This window comes from Bemisia tabaci, chromosome 3, assembly GCF_918797505.1.
Source record: "Bemisia tabaci chromosome 3, PGI_BMITA_v3".
In the NCBI taxonomy this organism is placed as follows: Eukaryota; Metazoa; Arthropoda; class Insecta; order Hemiptera; family Aleyrodidae; genus Bemisia; species Bemisia tabaci.
In genome coordinates, this window is record NC_092795.1 from 37,734,476 (window position 1) to 37,750,366 (window position 15,891).

Genomic DNA, 15,891 nt, shown 5'->3' on the forward strand with positions numbered 1-15,891 from the left:
ACAGTTTTATACTCCGTAGAATTATCCACAAACTCTCGGGGCTATTCTGATTAAGCAGTTTGGTGATATGTTAATGGAAAACATGACAGGATATCAATTTGTTCTAATGAGCTTAATAACATGATCAATTCGAGCTACTCTCTAAAGTTACAAGAATTAGATACAGTTCGCATTCAGCATCGTTTCTGGCGACTTTTTTTATTAGAAGAAACACTTAGGTGGCAAATAGTAGATGTGTTTTGTTCTACCCATCTCACAGAAATCTATGATCCAGATTCTTTAAGCCATGTGGCCGATCAAAAATTCCTTGAAAATAGTTTAGCAGCCTGGTAATTTCAATGACTTATAGAAATATTAGCAGCATGGCGCGATTGTTAAATTTTTCTTTAATCTCAATGATCAGAGCAACTTTTGAAAATTAAACGATAGCTAAAAAATGTGCCACACTATACAAAAGACTGTAGTTTTTGGTTGGGATGAATCGAAATGTAACTTTGAGCACTAAAAACTTGTATCTTGAGCGCAGTAAACTCGTATCTTGAGTGCAGTAAACTCGTATAGCTTCAATGCCGTCAGTTTGCATCCGTTCTCTATTAAATCAATCTCAAATTCTGAGTCCTGTATTCATGCAGATTTGATCTCGGTGCGTAAATTTTTGAAAAACATTGCTCACTTTTGGATAGAAAAAATAAGTTAATTCTCCAGTCAGTATCCTAGCAAACGGTCCCAATTTGAACTACAACGTTTGAGTACAACTATACTTCCACGATGGTTGTCTATATTGCATGTGCGAAAATTGAAGGCGTTTTTAATCGCTGAAGACTTTAACGAGTGGATAGAAGAGTATTGCAAATTTGCAACCTTACCCCGTTTACACCGAATGGATCCTCTGATTGTAATTAATTATCACATGCCCATAACTGTATTGATATGTACTATTATTCATATTTTTCCTTACACATAGAATAGTCAAATAATTATAAAGCAATGTGAGTAGAATTAAAACCAGTGTATATGAGGGTATCCGCAAAACTCTGCATGATTTTTACAATCCAATAGTGAGGTACAGTAAAATAACAGCTCGTCAGTCTGTTATATTACATATACTAGCCGGGACATCATTCAGAATACCTAATTTCATTGTTAGGTGTCATTAAAGTGAAAATAATTATCAATACTTATGTTTTATACATTTTTTCACAAGTTCTTTCAACGGATGTTTTGAAAAAAGAAAGAAAAATCATTACATCGTGCGGAAGTGATGATTTGTGCACGGAGAAAAAAAACACGGTTATTCGACGGTTATACTATACCACGGTGATTATGTCACACGGGATTTCATGGTAGTGGAACCGTGGATTTCGGTAATATTATTGATGAGCACAGTAGCATAACCCTGTTCATAATAGTATGTCTGTGCCCACAGTAATATGACAGTGAACACGGTCTAATCACCGTGCCCATCGTTACAATAATCAAAATCGACGATTCTACTACCGTGGAATCCCGAATCCCGTGTGACATTACTACCGTTGTGGCGGTGGTAGAATGTCTGTGTTTTTTTTCTAGGTGTGTGATTTTTTGAAATTTTGAAAGAATATGATTTCCGTTTACGATCCGATGCCTTGCAACAACTGCTGTGGTACTCGTATATTTCTAAAAAAAATGTAACGAGCTATTAAAGAAATACGCTTTGATAAGGTACCTAACTCGAGCACGTCATATCGTGGGTGACTGAATCCATTTGTGTAAATGAAAACGCGGGGAGGTATGTATGGTAAGAGTAACGTTTGCAATTATTTAGATGTTGTTGTCAAGATTCTAATTCAAAAAACCAAGTTCAAAATTTCTGGTGTCAGAATAGTTACAACCGCATTAAACCCAGATAGACTGAATGTCTCTTGATATAGCCCATGCCCTTAACGAAAACAATACATAATCAATGGTCTTCGGAAGTTTTAAGGTACGAAAGGATCTTCAAGGATCATAAAAGCACAGTATTGCCGAATTGTTTTATAGTCCGTTTTCTTCTTTTCATCTCAATGTCTGCTGATATTAACACTAGAACTTCCGGTAAAGAAACAAGAATAGACCATATCATATGCCGGCACCCTTCTTATAATGATCATCGAAGGTCTTCTCGAGTCTCTAATAATATCATTGACAATTTCTCATTTTAAATATAAATACTTCAGGTTCCATTATGAAAACTTTACTCTGAAGTATAAAACTTTACTGTGTTTGAGATTAGGAATAATGATTATTGTAGGAATAAAAATACTTTATAAATGTTGATGTTTATTTTTAAACAAAAAAATCATTCTTGAAAAAAAAAGATGAGCTGTGTACAATGAGAATATCTCAAAAGAACATTATAAAAATACTGAAATCAGCTACTTCAATGCATTTCTCAATTCCAAGAGAGATGGACAAGTAAGATCAGAGTTTTGAAACCCTAACTTCGAGGAGGGGGCAGTAGTCGGGTAGGTGGATTGGTTGGTGCAAAATTTCCAGAGTTGGCGATGTTGACCCATGGAGCAGCCTGAACAGGGGTGCCTTGGGGGAGCCTGAGAACAGTATCCAGCCCAAAAACAGTCGCTATGACGAAAAATAAAACGCACTGGAAAGAGAAACAAAAAAGACACTAGAGAGGTTTTGAATAAAAAATCATTCGAGATGTTCATTTGAAAAATGAAATTATTGCATCATTACAAGCAAAAATATTATGATAAATAATGGTCACCAAAAGGCTAATTTCATCTAATAAATGGACGCTTATAGAGTCTCTCTACATATAATTAACAAATCGATGGCCAAAGTGCGAAACCACATATCTCTGTTTGCGACATTGCAGACTTCCTGTCATACTTTGCTGGTTCCGTGGAAAACTAATGAGCGCGATTTTTTGAAAACTGCTCTGGCTTTTTTCAATGTTAAAATTTTGCCTTTGATGCGGATTCCAAGCTGTCAATTTGGTTTTTTCTCTTCGAAAAAATAAAATGGGGCGGCAATTTTGAATCACTTCAATGGAGACACAAGGTTTCGAACTTAGCCTCGTTACTTTGGCCAGCAATGTGCAAGAAAAATGTTCCCTGAATCATAGGTGCAATTCATTATTCGTCATGATCATATATTGTTGGAAAATAATCGTCTTAATCATAGTTTCGCAGTTATTAATGAAACTATCACTACGATTTGCTGAAATTCTGTGGTTTCCAATATGAGCCTCTATAAACAAATTAGCCTCTAAACAGAATATCTATTTGTCTCACTTAATCAGCCGACATACGACCGCGAAAGCGTTTTCAACGACAATGCGGGAGCCAAGTTTATAAGAAGTATTATGGGCGTGATAAATAGAAATAAAACTTTCCAGTGTGAACTTATATTTTCGGTTCATTCATGTTTCAGAATATTTGTGAGGATCGCACCTGGTTGAATTTGTATTGTAGCATCACCAATATCTAGTGATGCCTTCGATGAATCCTTGGAATTTTTCAAAACGTGAGCATTGAATTCAACAAATGCACACAGACAAGAAATTTTGAAATCTCAAAGAGCTTGTATTAATTAACTTTGCTCGAGATAAACGCTCTTTTTATTTGAAACCAGGCACTCAATTTTCTTCCATTCTAATTGTCATTCGGGGCCTTTTGTAGAAGTTACGTGAAATATAGATTTCATAAATTAAGATTTGAATAGAAACATTAATGAAATATTTAACACAATTTTTGGGGTTTTTTTTGTTGTCTTTTAAAACTTACATGTTTTTAGGAATGTACATCAAACTGAGGTTGAACTGTTGATAGAAAGACTTAGTTGGATAAACACAAAATAAAAATAAAATAGGCATACACAAACGTCTCTATCTCAAAATTCAAATATTTCTGTATTACACCGGTACAGATTTTAACTAATTTAAAATTTGTTGAGTGACTAGCTTTAGTTTTGAAAATTTTTCTAAGGTAGATTGGCCGGAAAAAACTATTCGCATGATATAGTATCAAGAGAAACCTATCGAGGATAATAGTGTACAAAAAAACAAAACAGGAACATAAGAATAAAAATGTTAAGCAAAACAGGAACATAAGAATACATTTGTTAAGCAAAACAGGAACGTAAGAATAAAAATGTTATTTTGAACTTACGAGGAACTTCATGGTGTTTTTTTTTACTTGAAATTCGGCACTGTAGAAGCTGAGGAGTTGAATCAAATACCCTATACAAGAAAGCTGATGTTTGCACTCAAGGTGCTAGAAGATTTTGCTAGTCCCCGTGGGCAATTTGAAAAGTGAAAACGAGAACTTATGATTTTCTAATTAGCTAACAGACCTCAAGATCAAGTGAGTCAATTCCTTTCCTACAGAGCCATATTACAATCACAGCCTATATTTTAGGTTCGACTTCAGACATTTATCTCGTCAAAGCCATGATGCACGAATCTGAATACTACACCAAATCAAGCATTTAAAAAATCATTAGTAGTCCCTCGTTTGAAAAGAAGTAATTTTTTGACCTAGCTCATTAATTATTAAACCATGCATATAATCACGAATATTTGCATAGTCTCAATCAAGTACAGAGAAATTTAGGGACTTTTATGAAAACACAGTCAAGAAGAATGAACATGCAAGATGATACTATTATTCCAAAAATTCTATAGTTCGAAATGAGCAGACTAATATTTATTGCAGAATTGTCCTCTCCAAAAAAAAAAAAAAAAAATACAAAAGGAGCGTAAGTAACAAGCAAATAAAATTTAACCAATTTCGGTTGATTTTATTTTTTAAACGATCATTGATATATAGATATTTTTTTGATTCTATAAATAATACAACGTGTCTAAGGTCCAATAACCGAGAGAGGCAATCCGCAGTTTTAGTAAAATTATGATAAGAATTTTGTTGGTAACGCGACTCGCGAATGAAACTCGGAAAGATGACAATCAAAAGATATTAATATCATGGGGTACCGAAAAAAAAAAAAAAAAAATATTTCTAGGAGACCTATCTATACTACGTCAATACCTCTTGGAAAAATGAATTTTCGAACAGTGAACCGGTTCCAACTGATGTTATAGAGAAATTAAAGCAGAATGCTGTTTGGGAAAAAGCCTCGCGTTCGATTTAGTTACCGAATTCTGTATCGAATGCGTGGTTTTTTCCCAAGCAGCTCTCCTTCCTTCCTTTCCTTTCTCTGAATTTTGATAGTTTTTGAGTTTAAAATAATTCTCCAGGCTTATGCGCAGGGGTTTTCGTCCTTTTATTGACTAAAAAATCAAAATCTGCTGAAATTTTTGGCATAATCGATGCAATACATCGCATGCCAATTTGACCACGTCAGAAACCTCGACGAATCATCTTAAGTGAACAAGTAAGAATTTCGATGATCTGCACACAATATCACGATTAGAAATAAACCAAACCTATTAAATGAACGAATAAAACTTGCAATGTATCACTTACAATTTCAATTACGTCCAAGCGACTATTTTATCCTTAGGTGCGTCTGTTTCTTGCAAAAAGAAATGATTTATACCTTTCGGTAAATAAATGTCAGAGGGGTAGGTAACAGTTTGCAAAATTGTTAATTTATAAGTATTCAGAAAATGCATAACATGGTACACAATTTGTTGATTATAAGTGATTTTTAGACATTCCTGACACATTGGTTGAGCAAATATATTTTCGTGTGATTCAACGGTATTTAAATTTATTCAGTTCGCTGTATCTAATTTGCGCAACAGATCCATTCTGCGACTTAGAAAATAGCGCTAACTTGAAATCATACCACCTTACTGTTTTTTATTCTTCCCTCCGATCATAACCATTCCAATCATGTTTTTCCAGAATGTTGCGGAAGACTACGAAGGTGTTTTAAATCTCTCGCTACCTATGTTGGCTAAACCAGACGCACAGAAATTGGAAGTCAGAAACTGGTTGTTTCATCGTAAACCAAAATCAAAGAAGAATGGCAAACGCTCTCAAAAGTGTTGCCAGTGCCGTTGGAGAAAACGAACTCAGGAGAAGGGTTGCAGTCAATTCGTAGAGCCAGACGAAGGAGATATATGGGCGGGTGTATGTTGTTGTTTCGGCTGCTTTCTGTGCTGCTAATGAATTTCCGAGGTTAAAAAAACTTACCGAAAATCCCAATGATCTTTTAAAAAGTATCTTCATTTATATTATTAAAAGTAACTCTCAACCAATCTTTTTCTACTGATGGATTCAAACGTCTCACCCGTCACTTGCATTTACCACTTCAGTCTTGACGTACTTTACTTTCCCTGAATCAAATCGAACTCTGAACGTTGACGTCACGCTTTTTGGCGGTATACAAATATGGTAACCTAGATGTCGGCGCTTAGGCTCAGCTGTTGCCCGTTCTCAACACTTTGCACAACGCAGGGCGCGGAAGGGACACTGCTTGATTAAGAAGCCTGCAAAAACCGTTTAAGTTCACGATATGACTAGCGTAGACGGAAGTTTTTCATATGTGAGCGGGATAAACAGTATTCTCCATAACCAGCGCTAATTAGAAACATTTACATGTTGCTCGGATTTCAATTTCATTAATTTCAGCTTTGCAGATCGTGTTCCTCATGAAATTCCGAGGAAGTAACGTATAGATAACGGGTGTTCCAGAGCACATGTCCACAATATTTTCCTCGGAAACGGCCGAGAATTGAGTTTCAGGACGAAAACTACTGGGGGAAAATCAACCCCAAATAATTTAAAATATATATACTTATTCAGTCCTCCAAATCCTATTTTGGGGAGGTTCTAGGGAGGGGAGAGGGCTCGGGGTACCTCTGTTCTTCGAATTTATCAAATAGGGAGGGTATGTTTTGACTTCGGATTAGAATTATACGGTCAAAAATTAGAACTTTTTGTTCAATGTACTTTTTCCTTAAACCCCCATTTTCTTGAGTTACGGGACAATTTGGGGCATAATTCAATTTGCCACTGTAGGCGCCGGTTTTAGAAAATCTAAACATCTCCTGGGAGAAGAGATCAAACCTCCTTAAAATTGGGTTTTTGGGGGCAGAAAATATCTTCATTGAATTCTTCGGGGTTGATTTACCCCTTAAAGTTTTCGTCCTGAAGCTCAATTTTCGGCCGTTTCCGGGAAAGAGATGGTGGACGGAGGCTCTGGAATACCCAGTATATTAGCGTGCCTCATTTTGTCCTTTAGCCTATTCAATTTTTCTCATTAATATAATATTTGATTGACAATTTTTATTTATTTAAAAATACTCAAAAAAAAAAAAAAAATAAATAAAATCTGTCGTCTTTGCCACGACTATGACCATAGCTACGTCTAAAAACTATTATATCCATCACATGTCTTGTCTACATTTAAAGTTATGTCCAAAAGTACCTTTTGGAAAAGGCTAAGTCTATATTTCCCTCTTAATAAGCATCATAGTGGCAAGCCTTTAAATCTAATTTTTCACCGACCGAAATGTGTTTGTCACGGACCCATTTAAAAACAAGCATATACATATTTGAAGAACAATTTATGAATGTCAAAGCTTTGCTGATGTTCTTAGATAAAAGGGACTTCGTGTCCTTTCAGCTCACCAAAAAGATAAAAAAAGGAGAGTAGAGGCAGCCAGTATCGAGGTAATTTTTGAAATGTGCTTCGGTTTACCGCAATTTGATGATCATTTTTTATAAGCTATGTAGGCTTCCCTCGTGCAGAAAAACTGTCGAAATAAAACGCAAGACATACTACATCGGATCGGTTGGCACATGTACTTCGAAAAATATGCAATCGTATTGAAAGGAAGTTAAAACGAATTACAGACATTTTGTCAGCTTCGTCATTGTGTAGCATGTACACCATAAGATTTTCAAAAACCAATCCGTCAAAATCAAAAGTTAATGGCTACACCTTTGAAGAAGAAGAAAATATTTTAGCGTCTCTGTGGGCAAAAATGAAGTCGAAAGGAATGTATGTAATAAGTACAGCTTGTTTTAAAACATGAACGGAAGGTAGCTTAACAAGGTTCAAGACCTTTAGATCAAGAAAAAAAACATTGCTCTTATGGAAAACTTAAAACATGTTTATTTCAACAAAATATACTTCTTGAAACGACAGGGTAACAGATGTTAAAAAAACTCCGTTTACAATAAATATAACTTCGTATTAAATCACAGATGATATTAGAAAACAATAACTTTTCAAAAGTTTAGTAATACGTCTTAAGTAGAAAGAATGAGTGCTCTCTTTGGGGCCATGATACTTGCCGGTGAGAACGCTGCATTTGTTGGCAAGATGAAATAATATCTCTTTTTGTTTAGCGAATTTTAGTTTTTGTAGCTGAAGCACAAGTCATGAACATAATGTATAAACGTCCGGGTGATCTCATTCTAATCAATGATGTTTGGATCAGTACTGTCCATAGCGGATACGCTGTTTCTTAGCAAATAATTTTCATTTCCAGACATATTTGTAAAATGAAGCTAAAATGCACGCAAATAAAGTCAGTTTCTGAAAACTGAGCAAAACTGAAACCTTATCAGAAAATGAGCATATGTTGACACCTTGAAAATTCCACTGGTAAAAAAAAACCTCTTGGACCAATGCCGCATTGCATTGACTTAAGAGTTCTGTTTCTTGTCACCGGATTTAAGAGTCTTGAACTCTTGTTTCAAACGGATTTTGCATTGATTCAAGTGGATTTTGCATTGAAACAAGAGTCCAGACTCTTAAATCCGGCGACAAGAAACTGCACTCTTGAACCAAGATGTTTTTTTTTTTTACCAGTGCGATTTAAGAGAGACCGAAGGAATTCGATCCAAAACTCGTCAAATTACACGAATCTAAAGAAATTTAAAGCTACTTTTTTGCGATGACTTCGGCTCCATTTTAATTATTCCTTCTTGTTATACCATTACGGAACTTTAAAGTGCGAATAAAAGGTCTCAACCCCTCAAATGCCCCCTTAGAAATGCAGATCATTCAATTTAAGTGAATCCCTTAGGCAAAGGAAACGTATTCGGCGTGGGCGCCAGGTACGGAGTGAACGACCTTACTGCGGGGGGCAGCCACGGGGGCGAAGGCGGGAACTGGGGCAAAGGCGGGGGCTGGAGCGAAGGCGGGGGATCGGGCGAAGGCGGGTGCTGGGGCGAAGGCGGGTGCTGGGGCGAAAGCGTGATGAACGTATGCGGGGGCGTAGGCTGGAGCGAAGGCAGGTGCTGGAGCAAAGGCGGGTGCTGGAGCAAAGGCGGGTGCTGGAGCAAAGGCGGGTGCTGGGGCGAAGGCGGGTGCCGGAGCGAAGGCGGCGGCGGTGGCAACGGCGTAACGCTTTTCACGGCTGAGCTCTGTGGACTCCTCTCCGTAGGCGAAGACGGCGCACAAGGCGAAGACGACGGCAACCTGGAATACAGAGCATCAGGGTTCGTGTTTTTAGGTAGAAATGGAGATGTTGCAGGTGTGAGGAATTTGCGATTTGACTGTTGATACTTATGTAAAAGTTTGCGAGAAACACGATGGTGCCACTGGTTTTCTCCGAAGTCAACTCCCAAGCTCAAAAAAAGCTCTCAAGTTGAGACCAAAATGGAGGGGATATCCCACGCTTTCCTGAGAGTCCACCACTACATCAAGACAAAATCTCCATGCAAAGATAGGGAGCAAATACAATATTGACAGGACTGCCACTTTATTTGGGGACTCTAAAACTGAAAACACGGCAACCCTGCTAATTTGCTCCCTATCTTTGCATGGAGAGTTTGTTTTAATGTAGAGGTGGACTCTTAGGATAGCGTGGGATATCCCCTTCATTTTGGCTTCAAGTCGAGATCTTTTTTGAGCTTGGGAGTTGATTTCAGAGAAAACCAGTGGCACCATCGTGTTTCTCGCGAATTTTTACATAAGAATCATTAGTCAAATCGCAAATTCCTCACACATGCAACATCTCCATTGCAAAATATAAGTCTGCGTATTTCAAAAAATAAGATGCTCTTTACATGAAAGCTAAAATTGACACATTTACGCCCATTTTTTGTCGTCGGAGTGAATAACACTGTTTCTTTTAAATTTAATGTATCATTGATGCACATAAATCATCCAGCATTACCAGTGTATCCAGTTTCCATGTGCACCCCAATCTATAAAACAAGGTGGAAGAGGTACGTAGTGAACTACAGCATAATGCATAATTTCACCGCTACAGCTTTATTCAAAAGTCACGCACCACTGGTCATGAGGGGGGTGGCCATTTGAAATTTTTGAGTTGCACCCCGCCCCCTCCCCCGAGGGGATCAAAAACTGGAAAGTACCTGAAAAAGTTCCTTCCTCAATATGAGGAAAAACGTCACAAACCGCAAATCGACACCTTAATTAGAACTAAAGTTATGGCCAGTGGTGCGTGACTTTTGAATAACCATGTATAATTTCAAGAGACAGTTTCTGTTTCGATTTTAAGTGAAGAAACTTGGTATTTGAACTGTTCATGTTATTTTTCTTGCTTAGATACAAAATACTGTCATCAAAGCACGACTCTGAGCCCAGTGCAACTGACCCATTCATATCCTTATAGACTATCAAATATCAAACTTCCTTGACTCGATGAGTTTGTCATAAAAATGTCATAAATTAAACTCAATTACACACACAAAAAACTCAATTTAAGTTTGCGTTACCAAGTTGTTTTTTAATAAAAAAAGAAAAATAATAATAAAAGGAAAGACATATACGTCATCGAATCTGCCAATAAATGTAAAGCTTTGTAAACTGAAAAATAAGCAATATGAACGTACCTGGAATTTCATGTTGGATTTTGGTTGGTGCTGCTGAGCCGTGTTATCGAATGGAAGGCACAAAAGAAATTGATGCCGTTTGATGATTATTGGACTCTTTTATACAAATCTGAAATTCAGAGTACCATTAAAATTCAAATACAAAAAGAACCCCTGGCAGTAACTATGACGGATGTACCCCTACGGCTACGCAAATACGTGCCTCTCTGTGATGCTGGTTTAATTAAAATTAGAAGATGAGAGCAATATCGCACGTAGTCAGGTGAGAAAACATTGCTCCGGGTGGCTCGAGATGATCTGCACGGTCCAGCAGCCCGATTATTGAAACTATGTCAGCCCGACACGACAAGACATAGCCCTATCTTAACCATGCAATATATCGCAATTCGATGTCTTACCGGGCTGGTTTAAATTTCAATAATCGGTCCGCAGATGCAAAACAAAGTAAGCGGAAGAAAACAGAGAATTTTCGAATCGAGATTGAGATGGATAGTGTCATCGAAATAGATTAACGAAAATAAAAACACGTATCCTTAAAGTGAGAATTTCCTTGATTTAATGAAGTTTCGCGTTTTGGATTGATAAGTTTGCTCTAGTTGTTTCAGATTTCATAGCAAGTCTTTTAATCTCGTTACAGGATGTACCACATTTTGCAATTTGGAACTATAAATTCTAGCCCAGTTTAAAAACAACGTATGTGCCATTAGTTTCCCAATGCACATAAGTGTTTTTCCAGAAGAGCCAGAATTTATAGTTCCAAATTGCAAAATGCAGTCCAATGTTACAGCTACTGTGCTGCCGTGCAACGCAAAAACGCCGTAAACGCCATTTTAATTGTTTTGAAAACGATGTATCATACCAGGAAAACTTGTGTACTTAGGGACAATGTTTTTACAGAGCTCTTTCGCAAATACTATCAAGAACTTAACCTGAAAATTTGAGGTGCATGGGTGAAACGGTTTTTATTTCATAAAATCATCAAGTTGTTGTCGTTTTGTAAAGTTGTTTTTAAAGTGTTAAGTTCCAAAAAATGCGGGAAAAACTTGATGAATTTATGGCGTTCTTGCTTAGCAAGGCAGTATGCAACTTGAACTATGAGCAGAAAAACTGTAATTGAAATGAAATAATTCATATAGTAGGACGTTAAAAAAGCACTATTTGCATCATTTCTGGAAAAGTCTGTCGGGATAATAATAATTTTTTCATCGTATGACCATCCACAAAAAGACAGTGCAATGTTTCATTATTTGCGTGTTATCGGTGTCAGTTTTCCAGCCTTCTTTTCTCTTATTATTCATTCAAATGAAATTTACACTAAAGTAAGTAAACACAGTTATAGAATGTGACTTATAAGGTAACAGTGCACCTTCCGCGCATAATTTTGCCTTCACTAGGTTCTTACAAATATGCATAAGTTAGAACATTACATCGGGTATCGATGCAACCGCTGTAGTCTACTTAGGAAATTGAAGGCGAAACTGAAACCGTTTCCATTACACTCTTCTGCAATAGTCAAATCTAAGCCTTACTAACCGTATTCCTTAAAACTTTTCATCGATATTTTTAAAGTCTGTTTCATTCTACATCTTTCCTAGGAAAAATGGGATTTTAAAGGATTATGGAAATTCTTTTTTAATCGCCTAATTGTATTTCTTTCTTCCCCAGTATTATACGAATGAAAATAATGCCAACCTCTGTTGTATTTTATAAAACTATTATTTTGATATGATAGAGAAGAGCATAGTTATGCTGCACTCAGAAAATATAGCGGCCAATTGAATATACTTTACATGAATAAAACCGATTTGAAATTATGCAAAACAAAATAAAAAAAGTCAATTCACTCACTCACGTACAATTTGCGTAGCGCATTCTACGCATTTTCAGAGCCGCGCAAACCGCGATAGTTTTTTCTGGGTCCCCGGCAATCAGGTTAAAATTTAACACATAGGCGGATCCAGGGGGCGTAGGGGACGTCTACCCTCCTCCTGTTTACCCCCCCAAAAAGAAAGCAGAAAAAGAGACGGAACTTTTCTAAAAAAAAAAAAAAAAAAAAAAAAAAAAAAAAAGGAGGAAAGACGACGTTCTAATTTGGTGATTGTTTATGACGTAATTGACTCAAATTGCGTATTAGATGCCTCAAAAATTCAAACATTTTCCGAGGTAGGCCCCCGGAAACGCCTCCCCCCGTTCGAGGTGCCTGGATCCGCCTATGACTTAACATACTATTAATTAGCAGTTTCGGAAACTTTTATTGATCTTCCAAGCGTATGACTTTCAATGAAGAATGTTTTTGGAATTTCGCATCAAAATACAAAAGTTTATGAAACTATTGTTCAGTATTTTTCGAGGCTATTAAAACATTATAAAAGCTTTTTCTTCATACGTTGACTTCATGGAAGTCCTTTTCGGCTGATGCAAATTAAGGCAGGTTTGAAACTTTCGTCTACAAAGCGTTCGTGGTACCACACAATAAATTAGTAACACCCATTTCATGCTTTGTCTCGCCGAAGAATTTTTTATCCTTGTACGGGTATAAGCCTATCTTTAAGTTGAGAAGTGTAAAGATAAGTAGATAGGTAGGGGGCGGGGGAGGTGGAGCAAAAGAAAATATGAGCTTACAGGATATTCTTTCCTGTATATTTCATTAACCTGAGTTAGGTGTACATCAGATACGTACGGGAAAAACTGAGTGGTGGTGTAAATCTGATCCTCTCAGTTTCCTATTTCGGGATTTCGCAGGCTTTGTCAAAGTCATCGATAGCTGTGGGCTGCAGCGCCGACGAGAAAATATCTAGATCGCACATCTCATCCACCTCCGAAGGCCCTCCAACTCCACAGCCGCGGATTTTCAGAACACTGAGATTCTCATCTAAATTACTTTTTTTGTAAAGGACCTGAAATAAATGAGCATTGTGTAATTATCAGCTGGAAGACATTTCACCATTTTAGCGAGAATCAATTCACGATATTTGTACATTTTATACTTAATGCTGAAACAAATTGAATCTTCCATTTCATCGCTCCATTGAATGTTTGCGGACTTTTAATAATCAGAAAATGGCATCGCTACCCGTCTCTTGAAAATAAAAAATTTAAATTTTAAAAATTTGATACATGCACTGGTGAAAAAAACCTCTTGGACCAATAACGCATTGCATTGACTTAAGAGTGCAGTTTCTTGTCGCCGGATTTAAGAGTCTTGAACTCTTGTTTCAAGCGGATTTTGCATTGATCCAAGCGGATTTTACATTGATTCAAGCGGATTTTGCATTGAAACAAGAGTCCAGACTCTTAAATCCGGCGACAAGAAGCTGCACTCTTGAACCAAGAGGTCTTTTTTTACCAGTGTGTTCGGGAAATGTCTTACCTTTACTCTAAACTTATCTTTAATTTCATGGAGCTCTACGATAATTGCTGCCCCGTAATCAGGCCTTGGCATATCTTGACTGACGTCGAGCCCTCTCCATAGACTTTGCACAGTGCTACTGTGCGCCGAATATAAACTTAATCGTCCATTAAAGTCTTCTTTGAGTACCGCTGCTTTGTCCATTTTTGACAGAATATCGTGGATTAAAACGCCTGCAAAAGAAGATAAAAATATAATTAATAACTATACATTAATACACATAGCTGGCTGTATAGTTATCGGAATGAATTGAATTTAAATTTCAAAACAATTTTCCGCGCCATTTTCTTGACAAAATAACGTAACTCGATGCCAAGATAGCAATACGAGCAGAAAGTTTGAAAGAACACATTAGATGTGCATTTTTGTCTTATTTTACAATTCATTTGATTCTTAGAAGGAGTTTATCCGCTTCTTGCAATCATGACTCACGAAAGTCACAATAAGTTTACTGTGATTTCTTTTCATTTGCATACGGTATTTAATATGAATAATCTGAATTATTATGTGTGTAATTTTTTACTCACGATGCTTAGAAACCGCAAAGTTGATTCAGCTTTGGGTATGCGACTGAATACGTAAAATCCAAAACATGCTGTCACCAAAGATATAAATAGAATCACAGTCAACGTAATAAGACCATTTTTCAAGAACATATTCTTACGAATCGAAATAACTGTTTTACTATTTCTCATTCTGCACTTCCCACTGAGAAGATTTGTAATTGAAATATTTGAGAGAAATAAAATGAAAGTATTACAATGTAAAATGAATAAATGAACCCTTATCGTTTATCGAACACACAAGAAGGTCCGGTAAAGGTACATGATTTGACATGCTTTTAACCGAGATTTCGCTACAGCATGTCAAGTTTACAACCTGGGGGCACTATTGAGTAGGACTGATTAGAAGAATGAAGTGATATAATGCTGAATATGTCACTAATTTTCATCTATGCCTTTTGCAATCTATGTTGAAGTCAAACCCCCTTCAAATCATACTACAAATAGAGGATGATGTGGTAGACGAAGAGAGGTAATTATCGCGTGTACACTCCAAATATAAACTCCAGTTGTGACAATCTCTCAAAGTGCCAAATCGTTTTTTTAAGTACTTATTTCATACTCATAAGGATTTCTTCCATTTTTTAGTACTTCCCGCCAACGGGTGCAATCTTAGAGTTCCACAAAAACAACCTTGGATACGGAGATATGAACCTTTCAAGTTCAATAATATCGTGATAAAAGTAAGAGGCTAACAATGTAAAATCTGGCTCTAAAGTACACTCTGCTGGCCTACATTTACTCTTTGAAGAAGAGTGTCACAAATAAATTAGCATGATCGTGAGTGAGGTTGATACATTACTCGCAGATAGCACAACTTGTAACAGAAATTTGGGAGGGGTGTCTAAAATTTGTCACCTCCTATTTAACCCGGACTAGCACGTTGAAGCATTTCCGACACATATTCAAAATATATCCCACGAAATAAAACTTTTGTCCGTGTTATGTACACAACATGTTAAAATTCAGTTTAAATCCTTCCCATCGAAAGTCTTTAAAACCTTCCAGTGCCGCATGCGGTCCAGGAAGTTGTTGAAAACCCCATCAGATGCGGTTTCATTCCTACGCATTTATGTGATGAAAAATAAACTATCTAGATTAAACGTTCTGGATCTATTGAGGATCAGCTAAATATGCAAGATTGAAAGATTCTTAT

General features: G+C 36.8%; 2 protein-coding genes across 3 annotated transcripts; both read right to left on the reverse strand.

The window, feature by feature from the left end:
- Positions 1-8,042: 8,042 nt before the first annotated feature.
- On the reverse strand, positions 8,043-15,447 carry LOC109032942 (uncharacterized). Of its 2 annotated transcripts, none has more exons than XM_072298318.1 (5): positions 14,700-15,447; positions 14,218-14,345; positions 13,444-13,660; positions 10,764-10,872; positions 8,043-9,381 (listed from the first exon to the last, which is right to left on the reverse strand). In XM_072298318.1, the coding sequence occupies exons 4-5, from the start codon at positions 10,773-10,775 to the stop codon at positions 8,983-8,985; spliced, it is 411 nt and encodes a 136-aa protein (XP_072154419.1). In that variant the 5' UTR covers positions 10,776-10,872; positions 13,444-13,660; positions 14,218-14,345; positions 14,700-15,447; the 3' UTR covers positions 8,043-8,982. The 2 variants fall into 2 exon arrangements, with proteins under 2 accessions (XP_072154419.1, XP_072154418.1); XM_072298317.1 differs by having other exon boundaries at positions 14,134-14,345.
- LOC140223768 (prostatic acid phosphatase-like) lies at positions 13,487-15,124 on the reverse strand. The gene is made up of 3 exons (XM_072297579.1): positions 15,049-15,124; positions 14,134-14,345; positions 13,487-13,660 (listed from the first exon to the last, which is right to left on the reverse strand). The coding sequence occupies exons 1-3, from the start codon at positions 15,122-15,124 to the stop codon at positions 13,487-13,489; spliced, it is 462 nt and encodes a 153-aa protein (XP_072153680.1).
- Positions 15,448-15,891: the final 444 nt, after the last annotated feature.